The sequence below is a fragment of the Actinia tenebrosa genome, unplaced genomic scaffold, assembly GCF_029948245.1.
Source record: "Actinia tenebrosa isolate PJP-AT-01 unplaced genomic scaffold, QUT_ActTen_1.0 PGA_scaffold16__25_contigs__length_10494907, whole genome shotgun sequence".
Taxonomy (NCBI): Eukaryota; Metazoa; Cnidaria; class Anthozoa; order Actiniaria; family Actiniidae; genus Actinia; species Actinia tenebrosa.
The window spans coordinates 2382307-2408940 of NW_028292576.1; the positions used below are offsets into that span (position 1 = coordinate 2382307).

The 26634-nt window shown below is 34.5% G+C and overlaps 1 protein-coding gene across 2 annotated transcripts in view; it reads left to right on the plus strand.

Annotated features, from left to right (window-relative positions):
- LOC116298092 (neuropeptide FF receptor 2) overlaps nt 1-26634 on the plus strand; it is a 38181-nt gene that overhangs the window by 7261 nt on the left and 4286 nt on the right. Inside the window, exons 2-4 of one of the 2 annotated variants that reach the window (XM_031706456.2) lie at nt 56-130; nt 932-1011; nt 12815-14080. In XM_031706456.2, the coding sequence (XP_031562316.2) occupies nt 13432-14080 (649 nt within the window). In that variant the 5' untranslated portion in view covers nt 56-130; nt 932-1011; nt 12815-13431. Of the gene's footprint in view, nt 1-55; nt 131-931; nt 1012-7287; nt 7337-12814; nt 14081-26634 lie in introns of those variants that run through there. The other variant, XM_031706458.2, reaches the window with a different exon arrangement.

A 26634-nucleotide genomic window follows, 5' to 3' on the forward strand; every position in this document is an offset into this window, starting at 1 on the left:
AATGGTATTGTTGTACGTAGGATGCATATTAAGACGGTTATTATTATTTTTGCAGGTTTTTTTCTCGAACCAACGTTACACAGGAAGAATCTCGAAACCAGTCAGAAATCAAAACTCCTGAGAAATGAGTGTAAGTTGATGTAAATTTTGATAAAAGTTAATTGACTCATCGGAAGCCTTTTTAAAAGCAGATGGAAATCGCAAACTTCAAATGAAGGGCTAACAGAAGGTCCGGCTTGATCAAAAATAGCCTTGGTAAAACAATTGGACTCTGTTGGAGATCAAAATGAAGGCTTTATATCCTGCCGCAAGCAATCTAATAGCAGATGATTATGAGCGATTTTGGAGGTTATAATGAAGCAAGCATGGAAGTAGTGCTTTTGTTATCGCCCATACTACCTAAAATTCATATCCGAACGCATCATTAGTGATTTCAGAAAAGAAGAAAAACACTGAGGGTAAACTGATAAAAAAATTCAATTTATGATTGAAAGAAAGTGCACCTATATCTCTGAGAAATACTAAACTATGTCATTCTTGGTGTTAATGTTGTCAGCCTTGGCTTGGTGCTGGCAAACGTAACATACATCCAAGTTTGCTGCGCATGTCTTAGTTTCTAGATATAGCAAATGGAACATGAATTAAAGCTGCCTAATAAGGATGAATGAAAATTGACATTCTTATCGTGGATTCCAACTTAATTCATACAGAGAATTTAATACGTTTAAGAGAAATTTTGCTCGACATCCTGCAATAAATTTAGTTATTGGAAAAATTATTAAGGAAACGGTTGGTTGTGAAGTATTATGTTTCTAAGCCAATGAATAGCCTTAGTGAATTAAAAGAATTTAGCTTTTGAGTAAGTAGTGTTAATCTTCATCTCTCTGACTACGTTATTGATTCTGTCTTGATTTTTAATTAATTTTAAAAGGCGAGCCTTCTGTGTCCGTATTTCAAGTCTCACTACAAGGAACTGATCAAGGTCGAGACGCTTCAGGATAACTGCAGTTGGTAAGTAGATCCTAGAACCTGTAGAATAGATTTATTGGGAATGTTTATGGCAACTGATGTGAAATATGGAATCACCTATAGCCAGCCATAACATCTTCTCCTAAGATTATGATTCTATCGTTTGATATCCAAATTCACCAGTTTTGCCGAATTGACAAAAGCTGTTTTGTCTTGAGGGGAAAAACAATAATGATAAAAAGGAACTTAAGACAAAATAACTAGAATAAATAATTAGAATAAAGAAAATCATTCAAATTAGAACTAAAGAGGCTTGCTCCTAATAACAAATAGAAAAAGTGTTCGGTCGCATGAATGATAACGTGGTCGTAATGAGAGGGCTTATCTTGTTGGCCGCATAAATAACAATGTGGTTGTACTGAGAGGGTTTATCTTGTTGGCCGCATAAATAATAATGTGGTCGTACTAAAAGGGTTTATCTTATTGGTGGCATGAATAATAATGTGGTCGTACTAAAAGGGTTTATCTTATTGGTGGCATGAATAATAATGTGGTCGCACTAAAAGGGTTTATCTTGTTGGCCACATAAATAATAATGTGGTCGTACTGAGAGGGTTTATCTTGTTGGCCGCATAAATAATAATGTGGTCGTACTAAAAGGGTTTATCTTGTTGTCCACACAAATGATAATGTGGTCGTACTAAAAGGGTTTATCTTGTTGGTCGCATGAATAGTAATGTGGTCGTACTAAAAGGGTTTATCTTATTGGTCGCATAAATAATAATGTGGTCGTACTAAAAGGGTTTATCTTGTTGGTGGCATGAATAGTAATGTGGTCGTACTAAAAGGGTTTATCTTGTTGGTCGCATAAATAATAATGTGGTCGTGCTAAAAGGGTTTATCTTGTTGGTCGCATGAATAGTAATGTGGTCGTGCTAAAAGGGTTTATCTTGTTGGTCGCATGAATAATAATGTGGTCGTACTAAAAGGTTTTATCTTGTTGGTGGCATGAATAATAATGTGGTCGTACTAAAAGGGTTTATCTTGTTGGTGGCATGAATAATAATGTGGTCGTACTAAGAGGGTTATGTTGGTTGAAATTTAAGCATGACCGTAATAGCTTTCCGAAGAGCTAGTCGCACACGCAAAGAGGTAAAGTTAATGGCTCGTTAGAGGTATTGTTACAAAACAAAATAATAAAGATAGAGTTTTTGAGAAATATTAAGGTTATAATTATTCATTTTGTTTATCGTTGTTCTTTGTTTTTTGTTTTTGTTTGTTTGTTTATTTGTTTGTTGTTGTTGTTTTTTTTTCAAAACATCTATTTTAAACTTTATTTTCGAGAATTGGCGAAACACATTTAAAGGAACAATGTAAAAAGTTTGTTTTCGCTACTTTTTCTTTAAAGTGCAAATGAACCCTTCAACAATACTTTCAGTACTGATTCTACATGAAGTAAATAGTTGAATGGTAAAATATTTCTTGATTTGAGTGATGCGTCTCTAAGTTATGAAGGTTTATACTTCCAATATGCTAATAAGTGTGACGTCTATTAAGGTTTAATTAACTATACAAAATCGAACTGGTTCATAGATACAGTATTTAAAAAGCATCATTATGTTACTCATGGTTTGCATGAAAGCTATGTAAAACTTTTATATTTTCAAAATGGCCAGCATTTAGTATTACTAGTTACAACAAAAACACTCAAATACCTTACCTGACGTCATCATCATCAACATATTGGAAGTATAAACCTTCATAACTTAGAGACGCATCACTCAAATCAAGAAATATTTTACCAATCAACTATTTACTTCATGTAGAATCAGTACTGAATGTATTGTCAAAGGGTTCATTTGCACTTTAAGACGTATATACGTTTGCTTTTAATCGTGAATATCTCAAAAATGAACTCACGACACCTTTTTTATCTTTCTGAAATCATATCAAACAATTGTTGTCGTTCGCGGGCTTCCTGTGATGACAAACCACGCTCCCCTCCCCTACACATTCCCAGTCCTTTTTCGGCCAAAACCAAGATGGCTGACTTGTACAATCCTCATATGCTAAAAGAAACGGCTCGAGCGGAACGACAACTTTTCTATGTGGAAAGTTTGATATGTCAAATTTGATTTTAACAAATTGTAATTCAAAAACTTTTTCAAAGCGAGTTTTCCCTGCTTGCCATTCCGAGGTTAAGGGGCATTGCAATGCATTTTTGAGCTGTTATATTTGTATATATACACACACACACACACACATATATATATACACTCGATTGCAGAAAGGTTGTAGTATACATTTATACAAATATCTAATTTATTCACTATATCTAATGATATGCATAATACAAAATAACCATATCAAACGCTTAAAACCAACTGATTTATAATCTGTACGATCTTATGGAAAAGAAAAAAATATTTTGACTGTCATTGAATGAAACAAACAATAAATAAAGCGATTTTTCCGTTTTGCATATCATTAAATATACTGAATAAATTAGGTATTTGTATAAATGTATACTACATACAACAGATACCAAATGAGATGCAAGATATCAAATGAGATGCAGAACGTAAAACATGCTTAAATACAATTGCTTAGCCACTACATTTTGTGGAAAATACTTTTTTAACTTGACTTTGTGCAATACTTAATGTCTATGATACAATAGCAAATAAATATGGGACTGGTCATTTGTTAGAGGGGGGTGGGCTGGTGCATTTTCATTTTCCATGGCATATTTTCTTGTGGCCCTGTTCTTTTAAATGCATAAAGTAACGTGGCCCCAAGAATGAGAACACAAAATAACATGACCCACCCCCAACTCAGACCCAACCTGGGCATAAGAGTCTTGAAACACGTTGATTTCCTTCACTGTCTCGCATCTTCACCCCTGACGATAGGTCCAAGATAGGGCTCTAAGTCTAACATCCATACACTTTCGGTTCTACCTACACACGAGCTCATCATACAAACTTACAAGCAAATTGTTTTTCGATACATCATATCAACACTTCCCCCTCCACTCGTACCATGGCCATATGTAGCATATTTCCCCTATTCCCTGCGTTACCTTCAAATTAATCCTTACAATCATATGTTTCTATATCTCTTCCAATCTACAATACTCATAAGAACTCATTCCCATCCATACCCTCATGCTCTATAAACACTCTTACGCACTCCTTAACATTTTACCCACCGAAAACCCTTCCCCCTCTCCCCTTGCTTGGGTCCGAATACCTGTGTTTTCCAAAGTATTCTATCTCGGATTCACTTCCGAGATTCTATGCTTTAAATTTGCTATGAAAATGTAAACTAAATAGCTTTATACACTATGTCAAACCTGAAATAGTTGACTAAAAACGCATGACCCCCAAAAATGTTTGCATAATTTCATGCAGCCCCTCATTTTTGGTTGAACAAAAAGGTATGTCCCCCTCCCCATTTGCACCAGCCCTACCCCCTCTAATAAATGACCGGTCCCTAGGACCAAGTAAGTTATATTGTAAGCTATATATATCATTAGATATATTTATAAATGTATACTACAACCTTTGCAATCAAGTATATGTATATATAACATAGCATTGCAATGCCCCTTATATTAAACTCGGAATTCCGAATGGCTATAAGGAAAATTTCGCCTTGAAAAAGCTTTTGAATTACATTTAGTTACAATTTGTATATATCTATATATGTATATATATATATTAGGGGACACACTTCTGAGATAACGTCTGTTTCATCCCCATAAACAGTCCCAAAATGCACTGCAATGCCAATTTGACCAATTTTTTTACTCCTCCTGGTCATGCCTAACAGTAGGCAGCCAACTTGACTATTGCCTTGGTTTACTTTGTTACATGATCAAACAAAATAACAGTTATGTTTGGTTATTTCTTTCTGTTGTGACATTTATCTATGTGCGCATGCAGAATATATATTCTACAAGTCGACTATTTCAAACCGCTATCATAAAATACATGTCTAGTTTTAATCAACACTATACAAGTATTTATAACGAGTTGCTTACCTTATCGAAAATACGGCGACACCGTTTTGGCTATGTTTAAGATTAGTGATTAAAATCCAAACCCAAACTTGGAATATTAAAGCCTTTAAACTTGTTCCTTTTATCGACGTGCCTTGGCATGTACGATACATTCTCCCACACCTTCCCCACTCCAAGTGCGTCCAATTTCAACACATCAATAAAGGAATTTCAAAATATTTTTATAGTACACATTTGAACGTGTCCGAAATATCTGATTATGTATTAGGATGGCATTTTATTCACATAAGATTAAAGTTTATCCCACATTTTCAACCGGAAAAAAAATATTTTCCCATTACGAACTACTTGCCATTCCCATATCGTTAAAGCCAAATCTTTTAAGATTAGAAAAGAGTGGGTTGATAATACTTTTTGTATCATTTTTAGTAGAGCTGGATGGATTCAGTTGAGGATTAGTACTGACTACTTACTGTATATTGGTAGTTTAGAAAATATGAACATGTACAGTCAGTGTTTGGTAGCAAGATGGCTTGTATTTGGCTGTGTTTTGATAGTGAGTGCTGTCATTCTCATTTGAAACAGCAGTACAAAAGTAGATTCTTTTTTATATTTCTTTCTATCTTTCTATCTTTCTTTCTTTCCTTCTTTCTTTCTTTTCCAAGGCTGACGACAAAGGTTTTTCGCCTTTTATTTTCATTGTATTTTTCATTAATATATTTTTTCCCCACTGGCTTTTTATCATGTATTGCAATGTTGTGTTTGTTTAACAATCCGTTATCCCAAGATACTGGAACAAGGTCAGAGATAGTAAATATCGTCCATTTGAGCATCCAATCAGGACACGCGAGTTTTAGGATATTGGACTTGAAAAAAGTCGAACTCAAACTTTTTATTTATATTTGCCTTCGAATTCTACCACTTTATTCATTTGTGACCCAGCCCTTTTCTATTCTCTCTTATCTTTATCCGGCCAATATATCTACTGATTCAAGTATGGAGGCCAAACTTAATTCCTATTGATTTGATTCAATCTGATTTGATCTAATTTCTTTCGATTAGTACCATAATCCCGATCCGCTTTTCTTAACATTTTGACAAAGCTGGGGATCTCTTCCTTGGAATCTAAACCACGAAAATGAGTTAATGAATAAATCAAAAACCGATGTGAATATAATAATATACTGTCTGCTGGTTACAGACCTAATCGGATTTGGCTATACATTATAGGGATTACTGTACTCGTTTCTTAATTAAACATTATGAGAAACTTCAAATATTATTCAAGAGAAATAACAGTGCCTCAACAACAATCATATTTTTGGCGCAAGAAACAGCCTGAAAGACGCTATTGTGATGAATGGTAGTGAGGAAAAACGAGATGTGCTGTTAATTAGTTCAGTAACACGAAAAAAAGACAGGAAGGAAAGGAAGGAAAGGAAAGGAAAGGAAAGGAAAGGAAGGGACAAAGACAAGACAAGACAAGACAAAAAAATTAATAATAGCATCTCTCTGAATACCTTTTTCAGTCTAGTAGTCGGGGAACACATGTAATTATCTCCTAAGCTTCAATAAAAACGTGACAAAATATAGGAGAAAAACAAATAACAGTAAGACCATGATCCAGCACGTTGACGGCTCTGAAGCAATTATGGCCAAATTGATCATAATTTCACAGAATTGTTTTGACCATCATGTGAAAAGCGATCTCACCTTTAAGGTGCAATGGCTTTGGATAGATTAATGAATTCAAAACCACGATTTCAACTTAAAATCTTAAGAGTAAAAAAAATTATCATGTATTTGAAAAAAGCCATAGCAACTGTAACTTATTCTCACAAACATTTCTTTAATTTTTTAGCTGTATTTCTAAGCATAAAGTTTTCTTTACTTTAGTTTGGAAAGACGAGTTCTTTGAGCGATTCTTCAAGCCCTTGCTAAGACTGTCTACCATCTTTGATAATCATTGTCAAAAGAGTTGAGATTAAATCTAGTCTACATGCGTTTAACGTCATTTAATGATTTAAGACAAAACCAGGAAACTTAAGTCTCTATTTAAGTTAAAAGAAGATTTTCACAAGATATAAATATATATATTGAGTCAGCGTTTTAGTGGCTTCTGCCTCGACTAATAAAAATTAGATTCACTCCAAGACTAAATACATTAACACCTTTAATTGACAGCTATAGTCAGTCCCAGTGATTTTTCATGCTTGCCATGCAAGGCACGCCTACTAGATCTACAATGTGTTATTAGAGAGACATTAGAGAAGTCGTTTCCCACAAAGTCTTCAGACGGCTCTCCTTACACCATTGCTGGCACATATATACACAAGCTATCAGGTACCTGCTATTTCAATCGTTTAATAGTTTTTGAATAACCTTGAGAAGTCATAATCGAGTATATATAATCAGAAATTTATTATCTTTGTTTTTTTCTATCTTTATGAAGAAGTAATGTTGCGCATTGCATTGTTTTCTGGGCACGTATAATCAAAAAATGAGTTCTTTAGCTCTGAATTATCTTCTCATTCCGTTTCATTAGTTTCCTTTTCAACTTGTTTGTAGTCTTATTATCTTAGTTTCGTTTTGATTCTATTGAACTTTCCTTTTGTTTTCCAGTTACATACAAGCCCACTTGACTATTTCATTAGAGTGAGCCGGTGTGCGAAAATAAGTTTGTTTTGCCCACAAGACCATCCCACAAACATCTTACAACCACTATTAACAGCTTACAATTAACCAATTGTACTTGTTTTATTCAAGTCTAACTGAGTCACCTTCCTGAGACATTCTTTACTCTTCCTCTCTCACAACTGAGCCCAGAATTAAAGGTAACAAAGAGTATAACGACGTACAATCCCAAAACATTTGTTATTTCATTAATTTCTCTACTTGTTCTACAAGAGAAAGAGAGCAGCTGAAATACACGTACTTGCTGACTTCCTATGATGCGTCTATTCTTTCCATATGTGTTTATTCTCTTAAGAGCTTTCGATTGCGACAAAATTGATTATATTTTTCATACAGTTTCATTACGGCTTCAAGTTAGTGGGATCAGAAATAATTAGGCAACTAGAGCTCGCTTGTTTGGTATCATTCAAGTACTAATTTAATTCGACTGAGGAAAAAAGATTTTTGTTTATTTTAACTCAAAAACCGAAGTGAATAGTCATTTGTATTAATTAGTACCGACTTGTTTGGCATGATTTCATTTTTATAGTCAGGATTCCAGACTGAAATTGGAAATTAAAGATGATTAATAATAATGAAATTGACCGGAATCTCTCAGACAACGAGAGGTGCATACAAGCCTCTTAGAAATAAAAAAATATCCCACCTTAGAAAATATATATTGGTTTTCGTATGGGGGTTTTGCCCTCCAGCTTTGAACAATTGGTAGAATCAGAAATTAGCTCAATGCTATTTATTTCGAATCCTTCATTTGCCTTCAAAAAAACGATTGAGAGAGAAAGAAAGAAAGAAAGAAAGAAAGAAAGAAAGAAAGAGAGAGAGAGAGAGAGAGAGAGAATGAAAGAAAGAAAGAAAAAGAGAGAGAGAGAGAGAAAGAGAGAAAGAAAGAAAGAAAGAAAGAAAGAAAGAAAGAAAGAAAGAAAATTACAGATATGCAAACAGACACACGCACACAGACACAGACTAGAACCTAGGTTTTAAGGGCTTCTTCAAATAAAATAGAAATCAAAAGACGAAAGAGAATGAAATTAGGATAATGAAATTGAAGAGAGAAGTTGAAAGACTGTTGTGTAAGAAGGAAAAAGATAAGACTATTAATTATGACACAATGAACGAGAGAAACTAATCCTCTTAACACACAAAAGACTAGTTCATACCTATGAATACTATAGAGATACTCTTATACAGCTTACTTTATACGTTGATCCTATACTATACGAAATAGCTTTCTAATTAGAAAACCCAGGGGTTTTTTCCTTTTCATTTTTTGAAAAGAGCTTTCACTCAACTGTTCAATAATTCAGCTTGGTTTTTGATCACTTAGGTTCAGAACTTAGAGATAATACAAACCTTCATAAAAATCTTCAAACTTATATCGATGCCTTGAATCCTGAACCTCTGGCCTGAGCTAAGTTAACAACTAACTTAACGGCTAACTCGCAGATATTAGAGAGAGGCGAGAGGCGAGTGCACTACCACTTTCCACCCTACATTTCCAACCGCCAGCCGAAGTTATGAATTAAAGTGTTCGTAATCCACCTTTTTTTATTATATCTTTAATTTTTATGTTTTCTCGTAACACTTTTTCTCGTGACACATTTTTAGTGGAAAAGCCGTTTACACATTGTAAGTTCAACTGATGTTTTGGTTTGTTCTGGTTTCAGCCAGTGATAAAGTGATAAAACCCTAAAATGATATTATTAGGGAGGGAATTGCAAATCAATATGATCAATAATTAGTTTCCCTAATTTCAGTATTTTCATTTTTACCTTAGTTAAATCTTGCCTGAGGATATATTTAGCCTTATTTCTCTATTTAAATTGCATTCATTCATAATATATTTCTCAGCTTTGTTCGCTCTTCTTCTTCTTCTTTCTTTCTTTCTTTCTTTCTTTCTTTCTTTCTATCTTTCTTAGTTTAGAAAATATGAACATGTAAGTTTGTGCTTGGTAGCAAGATGGCTTGTATTTGGCTGTGTTTTGATAGTGAGTGCTGTCATTCTCATTTGAAACAGCAGTACAAAAGTAGATTCTTTTTTTATATTTCTTTCTTTCTTTCTCCCTTTCTTTCTCCCTTTCTTTCTCCCTTTCTTTCTCCCTTTCTTTCTCCCTTTTTTTTTCTTTCTTTCTTTTTTTCTTTAAATTTTTTCTTTTTTCTTTCTTTTTTTTTTCTTGTCTCTCGATTTCTATTCCCTAATACATCCAACAAATACATCCATACACCCCTTCCCCCCCCCCCCCCCCCCAACCCTCTATTTACCTCCCTTCTTTCCACCTTTACTAGATTTCTTAGTTCTCTCTCTATATTGCCCTATTGCCCATATATTGCCCTATTTGATTTGATGAATAATGATTAAAAAAATTTGTTTGATATTTGTTTAATATTTGTATAATAAAATGCATTCAATGTTAGTACGAATAATTTCCCCACTAGTCTACAGGAATCTATCTTTTTTGCCTCGGCTATTCCATGGCGTACAATCAAGGGGGTAGCTTTGCTCTATGAATGCTAATTCAAAGTGGTCTACGAAGAACACCGCTTGTCAGCTGCTTTTAAATGCAAACCCAAGAGTTAAAAGCAAATTGAAAAAAGGCGATTTCCGTGCATTGTAGAGAATTACAAAATGACTGTGTTAATAGCCATGAACCCCTAGTCAGTACTACAACTGGATGTTTCTTACTGACCTATAGCAGCTGAGGGAGATAGTGGAAATACGTGCTGTCTATCCGGTAGCTCCGTACTTTCAAATAATTTTTTCTCTAATTGGAAGTGAATAAATAAACGTCGGTTCTTTTGCTCAGACTCTTTCGTTAGTCCTAGAAGAGCGGTTGAAGACAATTTAAAGAAATTTTGGAAAACAAAGAATATTAACTTGGCCATCCAACATTTGGCGTTTTTTTTGTGTGTGTGTTTTTTTTGTGTTTTTTTTAAATAATTTTTTTATTTATTTGAATTAACAAATGCAATCTCCTTTGCTTTCACTCGTAAGCCAAGCCAATTGCTATATTAGAATGAAAGTATCAAGAAAGATTCAGGAGGGAAGAAATGAAATTACGTTTGCCAAGATTCCAATAATGTGTTTCATAACAGCAGCACTGTCAACTGTGTTTACACTAGAAACAGCTTCGCTAGTTTTGTTTCCTAGGTAACCCTTGCTTTGATAATTTTCATTGAATTTTCCCCCATCACTGTTTGCCCGTGGTTTTATTGTATTTACTTAAGGCTTGATAAGCTTTTTCTACTGTTGGAGTGATTGAGAGAACAGAAAAAGTCGTGTCCGACTTGTGGCAATTATGATTCAAACAGGATTCGTTTAACGGTCCATCGTATTACAACTAGGCGCTTGGCTCGGTTTTAGATTAATCAAATGTCCTCTATTATTCTTACTAGATACTTAATTCACACTTCCATATTCAAGTCATAAGTGAAGGGTTGATTGTAAAACTGAGCTTGGTTGTCTATTAGTTGGGCATTATTCCAGTGAACTCGTCTTGAAGTATTTAAGGACAGCTATAGCTAGAGATACCATCCATACACCAATCATTGGTCAATAGAAATTGTTTTTCTTTTTGTCGTTGCTGTTGTTGTTAAAAGGGGATGTTTCGATTTCATATGAATGGCTTTTTTTTTTCATTCACAAAAGAGATGGATTTGATGCACTTTATTATTATCATCTTTATCTTGCACGAGCACAGCTTCGAAATGTTACTGATTTAAAGGCAGTAACATTGGTTATGTTGGTATAACAGTTCAGATTATATCCTTAAGGGCACATTGAAATTTTCCAGTCCCTTCAGGTTGAAAGTCGCATTGGGATTTATGCTTCAAATTCGTTGTCCAAATTGCTGTGTTCATTTAGCATCAAGCTGGGATACTTCATAATGAATTACATAGTCTAGCAGTATAATCCCTGCTCCGCGAAAATATATATCACAATGCCGGCCGGATTTCAGATAATTTTTTTTAGCAAGTAAAATCCTGTCGAAACAAATAAATCCTTATTCGTGTTACTGAGAATTGCATCAAATCTAATTTGAATTTTTTTTTCTCTTGCCTTTGGCAAGTCATACATTAAGCAGCATCCTCCGCAATTACAGTGAGGTTGTTGCTTTACCTCTAAAACTAGAACCTGCTTTCAACGTTTCACCTGTTCAAACCATCGATTAAAATAACGTCTTTTATTTACGAACACGAAAAATAACCAATAAAATACTTCTGAGAAACGTCGAGAAATATTTTTTGGGATAGTAGGAATCTGTCACGGGATAACGTAAGTACACTCTATCACTTATCGTGGTTGACATTTCATGTGAAAGTCGTGGAGAATGGAAAAGGATTAACTGAACTGAAAGAAAAATCTCAGAGATTGTTGTCAGTTGAGAGAGTCATAAAAGCAAATAAATATTTTCAGTTGCTCCTGATCTTTTTAGCTAAAACACAAGTCTTCTTTAAGAAAATTAGGAGTGCATGGTTCTCAAAAAAGCTTTTGGTTCATTTATTGCATTTGAAAATCAAGAATTCCAGTCATTTTCTTTTTACTTCGGCGTCGTTTTGGTGACACATATCTGTTCAAACAACTGGGCATTTTATGAATCAAGGTCGCTTCTATATACTTGCAAAGAAAGGGAAATTTCGAGAATTCGCAGAAGAGCTAGCACATATTCTATGTACGAGAAGCGAAATACTAAATTCTGGAGGACAACGGAAGGTGTTCCTAAAACAACCATATCTATTAGTACCTTGATCAAACACACAATATTAAATTGCCTTAGCTTGTTTTGAAGCCCAAATCAATTCGCTACTCATTCGACCAAGGCCGTAGAGTAGGAAAGGTGTAAAATCAAATCTAGCAAGCCCTGTAAAAAAGAATATGTCAGTCAAATATCTTTAATTGACACGGCTTCGCTATCACAATGAAACAAGCTAAGTTATTATTTCACAAACGCGCATATTCAAACCTTGAGCACTTCCGTTTTGGTAAGACACGAAATTTAAAGTCACATGAATATTAATGAGTCAGAAGGCTTTTTTTCTATTTATGGCCAAAGAAAATAAGGTGTTTTTGTTCACGTCAACGTCAACTGGGTCATAATCATAAAGTATTTAGATTTGGTTGTTTTTTCACAGAAGGACTGAACATCCCATCCATGTTGGCACAATACGGACGCTACTCGACACACGAAAAACACAGTTAACAAAATCTACAAACCAAGCAACCGAAGAATAAAAGAGGGCGAACACTTGAAGAGAAAATCTTCTGGGTCTCCAAGGCTTATTTTTACAAGAGGAAAATTGAGATTTTTTTGGAGGAGAAATAACGGCGTTAATACTACTGTTTATCTGGAACTTTCTGATTTACTTATCCAATGATTTACCAGCAGAAATAATACACCTGGAATATATAGTATCGTGCCCCGGAAACACACAGTCTTTTTCTTGTCAGAACTCGCGTATTTTTGCGTCGTTGGGAAGTCGATTACTTAAACCGTAAGGGAGCCATAAACACAAGATTTTGTTGCTCGGTTAAGGTTTGGCAAAAAGAAGTGCGGAGTGACTGGGTGATATAATCACTGTTTGTATTTGGTGACAAGATCTTAGCGCGGAAGTCACTAGATTATAAAACTGAACTCAAAACGGTTTGTCAAGACCCAAGGAGCCGGCTGTTCAGCTACTGGATAAGGGTAGAATTTCTCAGTGCAAGAACGGTCAGTGCTTGACATTTTACTCTTGTACACAAGCCAGTCATGACTGGAATCCCAGGCAATAATTCTACAGGTTCTTTAGTACCACAGAATCCATTTCATTTTGAGTTTATCCCTTGGGCATTTTTTAACATTTTAGTAATAGTTTGCGGAGCTTTAGGCAATATATTGGTTGTACTGGCGTACAGGAATCCGAGGATGAAGACCGTTACTAACCTCTTTATTGCAAATCTTGCATTTGCCGACCTGAACGTCGTTCTAATCAACGTGCCGATGAACATCTTAAAAACCGGACTAGAAACATGGCCGTTTGGTGGGGCTATATGCAAGATCGTGACATCTTTACTTGCGATCACATTGGCTGCCTCTGTGGGTTCTCTTATAGCCATCGCTGTAGATCGCCATCGAGCTATAGTACATCCACTCAAACCACGAATGCGTACAAGACATGCTTTCTACATCATCATAGCTATATGGATATCAGCAATAGCTTTAGCAACTCCTTTGTTAGTCTTCTCTAAAGTTAATAGCCAGGGGTGTCTCGAGGACTGGCCGTCCGGCACTGTGAATTGGCAGCAAGTATATTCAGTGTTACTCTTCGTTACCATGTATGTCCTACCCCTAGGAACTATGAGCGGCCTATACTTAATGATCTACCTTAACCTCATGGAGAAAAAGCCACTGCAAAAAAGTAAGTAATGAATTAATTTTCAAATTATTGTTTGGTTATCGATTTTTTTTATTATTCATAGTTTCATTTTCTTCTTTTGTGCTTGAAACGAGATTTTAGATGTTCGACTGCACTGTGTTGTTTTCTAGTCATAAGCGGTTTTGAAATATTGCGGACCTATTTTGATGAAGCCATCGCAAGAGATTGACAAATTTAGATGTCCTTGAAAATGAGACAGTTCGTGGCTACTTTAATCTTAGCTAAACAGCTATCGTTCTATTCAATATTTTTTCTATACACTAGCTATATATGATGTGTAATTTGTACTTGCTTGCTCAATACCAAATTGATGCTTTAAAGGGCTTTTTTATGGCACGGAAGATCTCTTCACTTCATGCGCAAATTTAGGAGAAAAAAATGCTTATAAAAAATATCTTTTAGAAAATATATTTTTAAGAATTCAAGAAAATAAATTTAGAATTTATCAAAGGGCGAAGCGAAGGTGATCGACGATTTGAAGCGCGAAATTTAATCGTATTTTTTAATTGGCTGAAAACTTCATCACCCAACGACTGACCTTATGAATATCCTGGTAGTTTATTTTTTCAGTTATGTCTGTCTGGCAGACGACATTGTACGGCTTTTTGGCTTTATTTTCGTTTCTTATTTTCATGTGTATGAGACATGAGAACCCATTGAGCGACACAATTGATTGGTTTCTGTTTTTGTTATTCTATATATACACTGCTGAATGAAAATTCATATTCAACTAATCTGTAATTTCCATAAAAAATATGGATTTTTACAATCTGTTTCGATTTGATATTGGAAGTTCTGCGTAGAATTATAGTTAAAAAACACAAAGAAAATAGAACAATTGATGAGGCCATAAAGCGACCTACTTAAGCTATATCAGCGACTCCATGTTTTTTGGTTAAATTCTAAAGTTTCCTCATTGATTCGACATATTTGCTTTTAAAAAATTATTGCTAAGAAGAGTCATTTTCCGCTTAAGGATTAACAGTTGAAGAATGAACGGAAATAAACTAGCTAGCGGATTGACTTGAGGAATCGTGTGTCCGATTTCAGCCCACGAAACTGAAGCTTTTTCACAGTCCTCTTAATAGTGAATGATGTCGAAAATCCAAGTCAAACAAGGCCATTAGAATTAGAGGATGGTGCCTTAAGATACAAGAAAATACGTTAAGCAAATGTGTTTTAACTGCGGCGGAAATTTGTTGGGTCAATAATAGTATAATCGTACTTCAAAATAATACAGCTTGGTTTTAGCGCTCGTCTTCATTCATCTTATGGCTTCAAAATTAGAAGAGGTTCTCTCTGACAGTTCACCAAATAGAGTCACTTAATGAGTTTATTTGCTAAGTTGACTAGAATATTTATTATTCATGAAAATGAAAGCCGGGCAAAAAACGTTCTTTCATGGCAAATCGGATGAACAACTTGGTTTTTATGGCTCTCTGTGATATTAGAGACTTTGTACTGAATTTTTTAAAGGATAATTTAATTAAGATTCTCGAGAGGCTCAACTAAATTCATATTTAAATCTATCTGGTCTTAGTTAGAAATAAACTTATAAACCACTTTTTGTAAAACCGGACAAAAACAAACAAAAATTAAGTTAGATAACCAAATAAAGCCTTTGTTAGGTTACCAAACAGTTCAACATTTATTTTAGATGTTATTGAAACTGCATTCATTCAAATTTACCGTTCAAAATATTCAATAAATCACCGTGTTTGTTTGGAGATATTTCTGCACGTTTTGGCAAGAGCTTCAAGGGCTCATTCGTCAACCTGACACAATGCTGCCTCGATAGTTGACATTTTCTCTTGAATAAAAATCAACAGAGTAATACTTAGTTGCCAATATTAGAAAAACAAACGACAAATTGAGCCGGTTTACATTCACCCTTTTTTTTTTCCTTTTTATTATTCATATCGAGTTTCCTGTGTATCTTCTTCGTGTTTTAACACGTCGTTTTTTACTTGTTTTGAGTTCGCTTTTTCATCTTAACTTTATTCATTTTTTTGAAATATATATAAAGCATTATTTATTCATATATATCAATATAAAAATAAAAATACACACGTTCTGTTCACACTATTCTTCGAAGTGTAGCAAATCATGCAGTTTTATAATTTATACTTGTGGTTGAATTGCATCGTATCGATATACGTTTTCAAGAAACTAAACTTAAAACTATTCCTGCAGTGTTAAACGACTTTTCACGGTCCTTGCATGCAAAACTCACTGCAATCACATCACGTTAGACCCTTTGGCGGGAAAAGCTGTGGTTTGGGTAAACTACCAATATTGACGTGATATTTTTGATATTTGTTCATTGGTGTAAATTTTCATTACAATATTTCTTATTTATTCAAACATTTTGTTTTTCCCAGTATATTTGTTTCAAACGATTATGCACACCTTACAAAAACATTATTTATATTACTTTAATATTGACGATATTACACGTTAATAATTTATCTAATATTTATTGGGAGGAGTTATGAATCACTTTGAAGGAGCTTGACGCTCGATCTTTCAGGTCATGCAATACATAAAAGCATCAAAATTGGGGAAAACTCCACATATCCCCAGTACAGAAATAAATCCAGTGATGTGAGCTCAAGACATTTTTGCCAGAATCTTTGCATTAATTATCGGGGTAGAAAAATATCTGAAGTCGGGATAATCGGCTAAGCTGTTTAATCTGGATGGAAAGGTTTAGCACGTATATAGTTGTGCATATCAGTAAAAGTTACTATTCACGAAGCTTTGAAGACACATAATCTCTCCGTCACGGGAAAGCAGATTTGGAAAAATCTCTCAGCAAATATGACTGACAAAATTTAAACATTTAAGTGCTTTCCATTTTGAAGGAAATTAGATGTTTTCATTAGACTTTGATGATGTTTTTTAGCCACTCCAGTTTGTTTGCAAAACACGATCTTGTCTTGGACATGCCTTGGGTAGTTATAATCATAATAATCGACAACAGAAATGAGCAAGTGAGTGGATGGATGGATGGATGGATGGATGGATGGATGGATGGATGGATGGATGGATGGATGGATGGATGGATGGATGGATGGATGGATGGATGGATGGATGGATGGATGAATGGGTGGGTGGGTGGGTGGGTAGGTGGATGGACAAATGACTGACCATATGTTTAATGCAGAACGTAAAGCATGCTATGCTATCAAATGGACATGCACTAAGTGAGTTATGCTACATTTTGAACGGAAATTCATAATAACCATCTAATGCTTTTCTTGTGAAAACCAAATACTGAAGATTCAAAAAGTGCACTATATATCCCCGGATTGAAATGCATTTTGCTCTTATGTTCGCCACATAAACCTAATGTTTCCTTACTAAGTACTGACTGCATTTAGCTTGGATTTGGCTTTTGAAGGACTTAGCTTCCCATCATTGATGTTGGGTGGCATCAAACCAATATCAATATATTGGTTAAAAATAGTTTAAATTCAAAGCCGCCATTTTGGATTTTGTCGCAATTTTTTCTTTTCTCAGCGGCTATCGATAGTTTATTTTTTATTTTTCTAACATGTTTATATGCATATTCATTATCGTTGGCAAATTTCAATAACCGACTTTTTTATGCAATTGTCGTCCTATAATTTCACACCTTTAGGTTAATCATTGCACAGGTTTCATTAGAAACTCGGAAACGCGTGCTTGCGGGGAAAATGGGACGCCATCCTCTATTTCGGGCGGCCGCGTGTGAATCAAACTTCAATCTGTGGATATAATCCTCTAAAATTTAAAGCTTTTGCACATTGAATTATTAAAAGCGTGAAAGAAATTCAATCACCATAAACACCGATCTTCTAAAAGCTGCAAACAAGGTCTTGAAATAACAAAGAATTAAAGGGGATTAAGATTGGAATCGCTGCCAGAAATGATAGCAAGTAAGACCGCTTACAAACCCTCAAAATAATTCTATGCAAAGCTATACTGAAGAGCCCGCCACTCACAACGAAAGAAAAGTACACTCGACTCTTGCTTTAAAAAGTCGATTCACTTATGTACTAAGGGTCATGTTTTACTACTATCACTCTCAATAGAACTTAAGACGTGAATGATGGCCCTTGGATTTCTGATTGAATAGGTACTTTTGAAAGTGAGCATAAAACAGAAATCACAAAGATTGCTCAGCTCAGTCGTGGAAACGAGCGAAAGCGCGACAATCAGCCTTACGTCTACCCCCTTCGAAATATGTAGTTCCTAATTGCTAAAGAAATATCAATTACCGGTGGAAGGGACTAATCTCTCAGTGTGTGTTGCAGCAGCTGTGTCCTTAGTAAAAAAAAAACAATGAATGTGTCCTACACATATAATCTTTTCATTTCAAAACCATTCGAGTTTTCAATGGGCAAATAAATGTATTGGTATATCATTAGTGACTTTTGACTAATTTGACGTTAAATTACAGTCTTTTTTCCTTTCTCTTATGTCTGTCTTTTATTCTTTTTCCGGATCACGTTTTATTCTAGCATAGTATTTTCTTCTTTCAGCTTTGTTTGTCTTCGTATTTAAGAGTTTCAAAGGTTTCGGAACAAATATGTTAAAAAACGATGATAAAAACCACTCGCAGTCTACAGCAAAGGAAACAGAAAGACAACAACTTAAAGAGTTCTCGAGAATATGACATGAAGGATACAGTCACGCGCTACTCACGCAATTCCTTTACAAACCAAAACTTAATTCTACAACCAGAAAGTCTATTTAAAACTATATAGTGTGGTTATATGATAGGCTTGTTAATAGAGTATGGCTGCTTCGAAACTTTCAAACGGTCGTTTTTAAGAGCGACATCACTGACTTCCATAACTTGGGCTTTTTATGTTGTCATTTGAACGAGAGGCACTTTGCCTTCTGTCTTGTAGTTTCCGTTTCATTGATCGCTTATTCATGTTCATTTTTGTGTCCTTCTACATTCTGTTTGTTTCGAAGGCTTTTAAGTCCTTGGAGAATGAACCAAATTAAACAAACGCGCCAGAAAAATAAGACTATGAAACTTTATTCAACAGTCTAAAAGAAAAAGGACTGTCACTCGAAAAGGATTGATTTTGACAAGTTCAGAAATTTTCTTTAAAATTGTGTTGTCTAAAGAATAGTGGATTTTTGGTTTCATTTATTTTTGAAGGATTTAAGTAGTTTTTTGTTTCATACGATAAAGTAAGAGCAAATGAAAGGGAAAAAAAGATAATTACCTCCTTATAGCCGAGATACTGAATCCGCTGAAATTTGTAAGGAGCAGAATTAGTGATACTTGATGATAAGACAATTGTAAAAAATCTATTTATTTGCCAAACCTAATTCTGTTCTCCTGCTAGGCCGGCAAAAAAAAAACTATTAACTTTTTTCCCTTTATATATATACATTATTATAATTTTTTCTTTTTATTTATTTATTTAGAAAATTTGGTACGTTACTACGCCATTTTTTATTGTGTCCATTGATAGAAACTTCGTATTTTCTCCTCGTATCACTAAACGGAGCTTTATTTATGACTTCTATTTCAAAAATTACAAAGAGAACTCGAAGCTTCGAGTACAAACTATAGAATAAGGCAATTAGGAACTGATAAATATCGCTATCATTGGTCATAAACTGTACTTTAAAATCAATGAAGTCGCAAGAACGTGTCACAAACACATCGATCGGTATTAAATCTTTATCCACATGATTCATTATTATTATTATTATTATAATCTGCCGCACCTAATACAAAAAACTATTGTCGGTCGTCGAAGAACTGAAATCTGAGACCAAGTACGACGCTCCAAACGGGGACAAACGGTTTCAATACAGCACAACACTGACGTAGTTTCCTTTTAAATCGGAAGATGACCTTCGTCGAGTTAGAAATGTGATTTTTCGCATTTTAGTCAGGAAACATGAAAACTGAAAAATCCCCATTTCAGATCTCGGATTGTTTGAAAAGATGTATTTTAGATACCAAAAACAAACCAATTTATATTTTAAAAATATGTGTGTTGTTATATATACTTCTATATAGTTTTTTTTCTTCTTCTTCTTTTTTTAATGATAAATGGCAATAGATAGAGAAAATGAATCAAGGAAGAAGAGAAGAGAAGAGAAGAGAAGAGAAGAGAAGAGAAGAAGAGAAGAGAAGAGAAGAGAAGAGAAGAGAAGAGAAGAGAAGAGAAGAGTAGGGTAGAGTAGAGAAGAAAAGATAAGAAAAGAAAAAGAAGACTGAGAAGAAAAGATGGAGAAGAAAAGGACATTGACCTCGAGTATTTACAGTCTGCTGCATTCTCAAACCATTTATCTAGTCTTTGAATGAATACAGGAAACATTTTCGAGAACTTGATTTTCTTTCAATTCGAAGTAAATAGCCTCATTAGGGATATTTGTAATTGACCAGATGTCAAATGACGGGTTCAAAACTGGTCTTTCGTCGCGTATTGCGCGTGCGTAGTACGGTACGTATACTGATTAAGGTGACTGCCTACTTTTGGAAAAAATATTAAACTTTTTTTAAAACTTGGATTTTCCAAATTGAAATTTAATGCTGATTCCAATTCTAGAAAGAAAAATAGGGTGTCCCGAGTTTGTTTTCGAGATAATCAGCATTTAATGGAAGCCTACGCGCGAGCTTTTCGAGCAAAAATTGCGCCAGCGGAAGTGATTAGAAAAAAATTAAGATTCATAAGATAATAGTTATTTGCAGACTCTATAATTGCACGAATGAAGGCTAGTCAATCATTCTATAATTATACGTGGATATTTTTGACAAAAAGACAAAGAGATACATTGATTTGTCATATTTTATAGTTTTGGTGCTCTTAAAAATCTCATAAAGTCGAACAAAATTCCTTACAAAATCTATTTTTTCATTTGTTAGAATATTTAACTTTTTCTAAAATGTTGATGTAACCTAGATTTTTAGGATTTTAATCAAATAATTTATTAAGAAATAGAGAGTCTTGGGTAAAATTTGAGGGTTTTGCCCTGATGAAGCACAAAACGTGTATGGTTCATCAATAAAATCTTGTAGATTTTTCAGCGGTTTTTGAGCGCGCGCACATCTCGGGCTCAAATCGAACGCTCAAAAGTAGGCAGCCACCTTAAATAATACCTGCAATACAAATGGAAATTTCTGTCACAAGATGCAAAAGATGAAAATATGTTCAACGCAAAATTTAGAAAAACTGTAGGACTCGTGTAATTCTCTATACGAAAGTGTATTACATATAGCTAGTGAGATCCAATCTTTTTTTAAGCTTAAGTGTGCTATTTAATTCTTGTTATTTAACATCTTCTTCCATTGTTTCTGACCTGCTCCATACACAGCTTTTCTTCGATATTCCTCTAAAATTTGTTTGCTTTTACAATGGAGAACTTTTAAAATTCCCTGTTGAGAAGGTATTACTGAAACCCCTTTTTTAAAGAGCGTATAACAGATAACACGGAGGAGACCTGTTTCCTATTTAACCCTCAATTATTGATCAAATTTTGGAATTTGGAAGTTGGTTTTTGTGGAGGAAGAACTCGAGAAAACCTTTGACTGAGTAGATAAAACTGCATGTATAAAGGCTTAAAAAGTTTTATCCCAGAGCGACTTAACGATAATAAGAATTTTCAAAACGCATTGCTTTTGGTGTAAAAATTTTTAACTTGGTTTTGAGTCAAATTATTTTTCAGAGAGACAGATAGAGAACTCGTTAGTAATTTCAATTATAACAGAGAAAATTTATTTCCTTCCTAATTTATTTTTGATAATTTGATTTTACAATCTTGATTAACTTATACATGAATTCGTTGTATATATAGCGTAAAGGAGAGTCATACTCCCACAAAGAGAGAAAAACACGAAAATGCAGTCGGAAAATTTTTAAGTAACTAAAAGGAATTAAGAACGACTTTAAGTGGTTGATTAAGTTTAATTTTTGTCAATTTTGTTTGCCGAGTAATTCATTTTCTTTTTGAGATCTTCCATTAGTTTTTTATTCTCCTTTTCCTAGGAAATTAAAGTAGAAAATAAACTGAAGCAGTTTTGGTTCGTTAGCACACTTTCCCGCATCATTAGCTGTCGTTATTTTTCCTAGATTTCCTCCACAAATTACATTGCATATTTTTATATTGAAAATAACTGCAAGTATCACTCCACAAATTTAACATTTTCTTCTAAGATATTTTTTTCTTTCGGCTTTGATCTTTTACTACCAACTGATAACCTTTGTGATTGAATTTCGCGTTGGATCTACAGAGGTCAGATATCAATGAATATAGATTAATCGACCAATAAGAAACTAGTTTGACATTTGATGGCCTTTGTCATGCAGCCGACTCTACAACGACGCCCTCTAGCTAGTCGTACTTCCAATGTCGCAGACTGCATTCTTTGTCAACATAAAAAAAATCTTATTCCATATTATTTTCAGTTGTCAAAAAAAAAATTTCACGACATTTTCTTACAACTTCTTTTCGCCTAACTCGAAAACCCCACGGTCGATTTAGATCCTAGGCTACTATTCATTATTATTATGTTATTTTCAAACTTATTTTTTTCTTCCTCTTCTTACTAATTGTACTTATACGTTTCTTCGACTATTTTGGTACAAATTTTGAAATGTGAGCAAATAAAATTGTATCGTATTCAGTGTATTGTGATGTCATTTTACTCTTTGCTACCTGACTAGGAAATATCGAGGTCATCAAGAAAATATTAATGCAAGTCGTTTCAGCTTAGAATAAGTGAGAGATATACAATCACTATGTATTTGAACGATGAATTTTTCTAATTTTATCTGGTCGTGTCTAGGGCCTGCTAAGAATCGTAATAGAAAGAGATTTTAGAACTGATTATTATAACATATTTGTTATTGGTTTTATTTTTCCGGAGGGGAAAAGAATATGACCGGAAAGTAAGGAAGTAGTAAAGATGAATATGATAGGAGCTTAATGGTAAAGCAAATAAATGAATAGAAAAATATACCAAAATGATCAAAGAGAAATGCCCATGTGCAATGAGTAATATTGATTAATTGATTGATCGAAAGGGACAAAATGTAGAAGAAGGCAGTGAGAGAATAGAGAGAGAGAGAGAGAGAGAGATGTACGACTGAGGGTTGAAAGGAATAGTGAAAAAAGGAAGAAAAGAAAAAGGAATGGAAAAAATAGAGAAGAACAGAACGAAGCAGAGAAGCAACAATGGAAAACAAATAAAATTGGAAACTGTGAAAAGTTTTTTTAAAACCTTTAGAAATATGTATGACTGAATGGGAAGAAAGATGGAAGGAAAGTAATGGAGCAAGAAAGAAAGAAAGAGAGAAAAGTAGATAATGAAAACAAAAAATAGGAATAGGGAAGAAGGTTGCGAGGAAGTGGTTGAGTGAGAAGTTTCTACACGACTATATCAGCCACCTATGTGAGTTTATTTCTATAACGTATAGGATACCAAGTACATTCTCCTTAAAATGACAATTATTCAGACTATCTAGAATAGGTTCAAGGACAAAGCATTTCGTTATTTTGCTTTGATTGCTTGTAGTTTTACGTGTTCTATTCCTGATGTATGTGAGATACCAGGCAAGGAAACTCGATTGTGGAAGCGTCTTGTTGGCTCCCCATGTTGTCTACAGTTTTGTTTACAATCTTTAATTACTTTCGATGGCATTGCTAGGAGTTGACCAAGTACAACACCCAAGTATTTTTTCAATAACAAGATACGTATCCTAATTGAAAATGACTTTGAATTTCCGATCCTTTCTCACGTTCTGTGGACCTGTTTGATCGTACGTAGATAAGGTATCTTGATCTACTTGTGGTGAACTACTTGAAGGACCATCTAGCTAGCTTTGGTTTGATAATAAATGCAAATGACATTCATTGGACGTAGATATGCGTGATCAAAGCATTACAAATAAATGTCACAGAGGCTCGTGTGTAGTGGCCAGAACGTGTGTGTATGCATGTGTGCGCGACGATATATACAGGTTGTACGTGGTAAAATTTGAAGCTCGTGCTCAATTAAGGTAATTGAAGACGACTGGAAGTGCGGCAAATGGCTGTCAATATGTGTGGTTGTTATGAATAACAGCTATATTAACAGATTATCCTGATTAAACCCGATTTTATCAAAGAAAGAAATTGGAAAGGGAATAGAGGAAAAGAAACGAAACAAAAGAAATGCGAAGGAAAGGAACTAAGGAAAGGAAAGAATAGGAAAGGAAAGGAAAGGAAAGGAAAGGAAAGGAAAGGAAAGGAAAGGAAAGGAAAGGAAAGGAAAGGAAAGGAAAATAGATCAGTATATACAACGGAAACTGTACTGTGAATTTTTCCCTTTGAAAAATACCTGGTAAGACATTATCAAGTTATGCTCCACTACACGTGGTGAATCCTGAAATCAGTCTTTTAACAACGTGATAATTAAGATGAATACCCCCTAGGTAATTCCCCAGGCTATTGACATCTTGCTGCCCCGTACATGCTATTTTCATGCCATCATGTTTTCCAGCACGCTTGCACCTGCGAGCTGCCTTAAACTTACCAAGCTAAGGAGAGGAGAAAAAACCGTGGGGGGAGGGGGGGGACCAGTACCGGGGATGCTCGTCGGAAAGACCCCTTAAAGATACCGGAAGTCTTTAAAAAGGGCGTGGCTGAATGATTTTTAACCCCTAAAAGATACCACAACAAATAATATTAAATTTTATATAAAAAGCGCCTAGGATAAGCCATATCGATGCGCGCTTCTCTCCTTTTCCGAGACCCTAAGAGATACCAGAAAATGCTGATTTTCAAAAATTCGCATTTAACACCTTAACATATTAGTATATGCATATGTATTATATATATAATAATTAATCTGCGTTGGCCTTTATTGCAAATGAACTAAGCATATGGGCTCAAGTGTTTCTGACTGATTACAACAGCTATTAGTGCAGCGGTACAACGGTGTCCATCAAATACCGTTTATCAAAAATGTGTTATAATGATAAAGGGTTTTGAAACCTTTTTTGCTTCGTTTAATCAAAACTTATCTACACAAGGTCCTTTCAGACGACGCCACAGAGATGGATATCAATAATCGATCGACAGTATCAGTTATATATCTATGCACTTTTTAGATTAAATATTATAGAGTATAGCGTATGTGGGGTTTTGAGATCGTGAACATGGTGCATCATAGTCCATAATCAATCAATCAATCAATATCAATAGTCTATTGGAAGCAAAGTTAAAATCAAAATGTCCAATATGGTGTTTTTGGGACAGTAGCTGTAGACCACAATGTGCCATAGATATTTAAAAAACCACGTAAAAGATATTCGGCGAAACTTGGATATTTCTTATTGGTGTTTTCAATCGCGTGCGCTCACAGAGAGTCAGTCACCGAAGACAGCGTGATGGAGGGGGGAAATTAGTACTAGTTTTCCCCTCGCGCAGCCGTCAGACCAATCAACTAATTTATTTCTGCCGTGCTCCCTTTGTTCAGAACGTCATGGCCAGTTTAAAAGGCACTTCTAGAAGCACAAGCTGCCTCCTTCATATCGCGTTGCGCATGCGCGCTTTCTGATTGGTCGATGGTACGCGAGCTCGTAATTTTCACCTCATTTGACCTACTCTACATGTGAACTTAAGAAATTATAAAAAGAAAACTTCCGTTCGTTAGAGCACTTTTCTCATGACTGTGAAAAGCTCAGTACCGTAAACGTGCCGTGCCATGCTTTCTAGAATTTTAATTGGCTGATTTTTTTCTCATGCAATATGATTGGCTTGACAGTTCCGTGACCTTAACGTGACCTTGTCTGTGCCGTGTTTACGCCGTGTTCCGGATATTTGATTGGATGGAGAGTAAATTCTCGAGCAATATGTGTCACGACCGTGTTCGTGCCGTGAGTTCGCAGTTATACGAAAACTGCTCTATATTATAGATATGATACGTTAAATAAAAACCTCAAAGTTAATGCAATATGAAAAACCATAACTTTATACCAGCACTAGAAGTTATTTCGAAGTCCGGATCCTGTGTAGTACATCCGTAAATTACGCTCACTATTTTATTTTATTTTATTTTATTTTATTTTATTTTATTTTATTTTATTTTATTTTATTTTATTTTATTTTTTCTATTTTATTTATTCATATTTATTGGTTTCGTTTCCGGCTTATATATTGTTGGTTTGATTGTTTATTTATTTGTAGTTTTTTGTTTTTTTGTTTATATATTTTTTCGTCATGTGATTTGTCGCTTTTGCTTCTTTCTTATTTCGAAACGCTCTATATATTTATGTATTTTTCAAATAATTCTGTAGCAAATGTGGACTTTAGTAATTATATATTTTTCATTAATTAAGTCAGTCTGTTGGTCTGTTGGTCCACTAAGCACCTTGCGAGAAAAATATCATATATTTCTATATATTTGTCAATAAAAAGGACGAAATACATTGTTAAATATTTCATTCTTAACTACAGACCTCAGACAGTCGCGATATCATATTTGTAGCGGTTAAATAACCGACATGTACCGATTCAACCTATGTATACTTTTAACC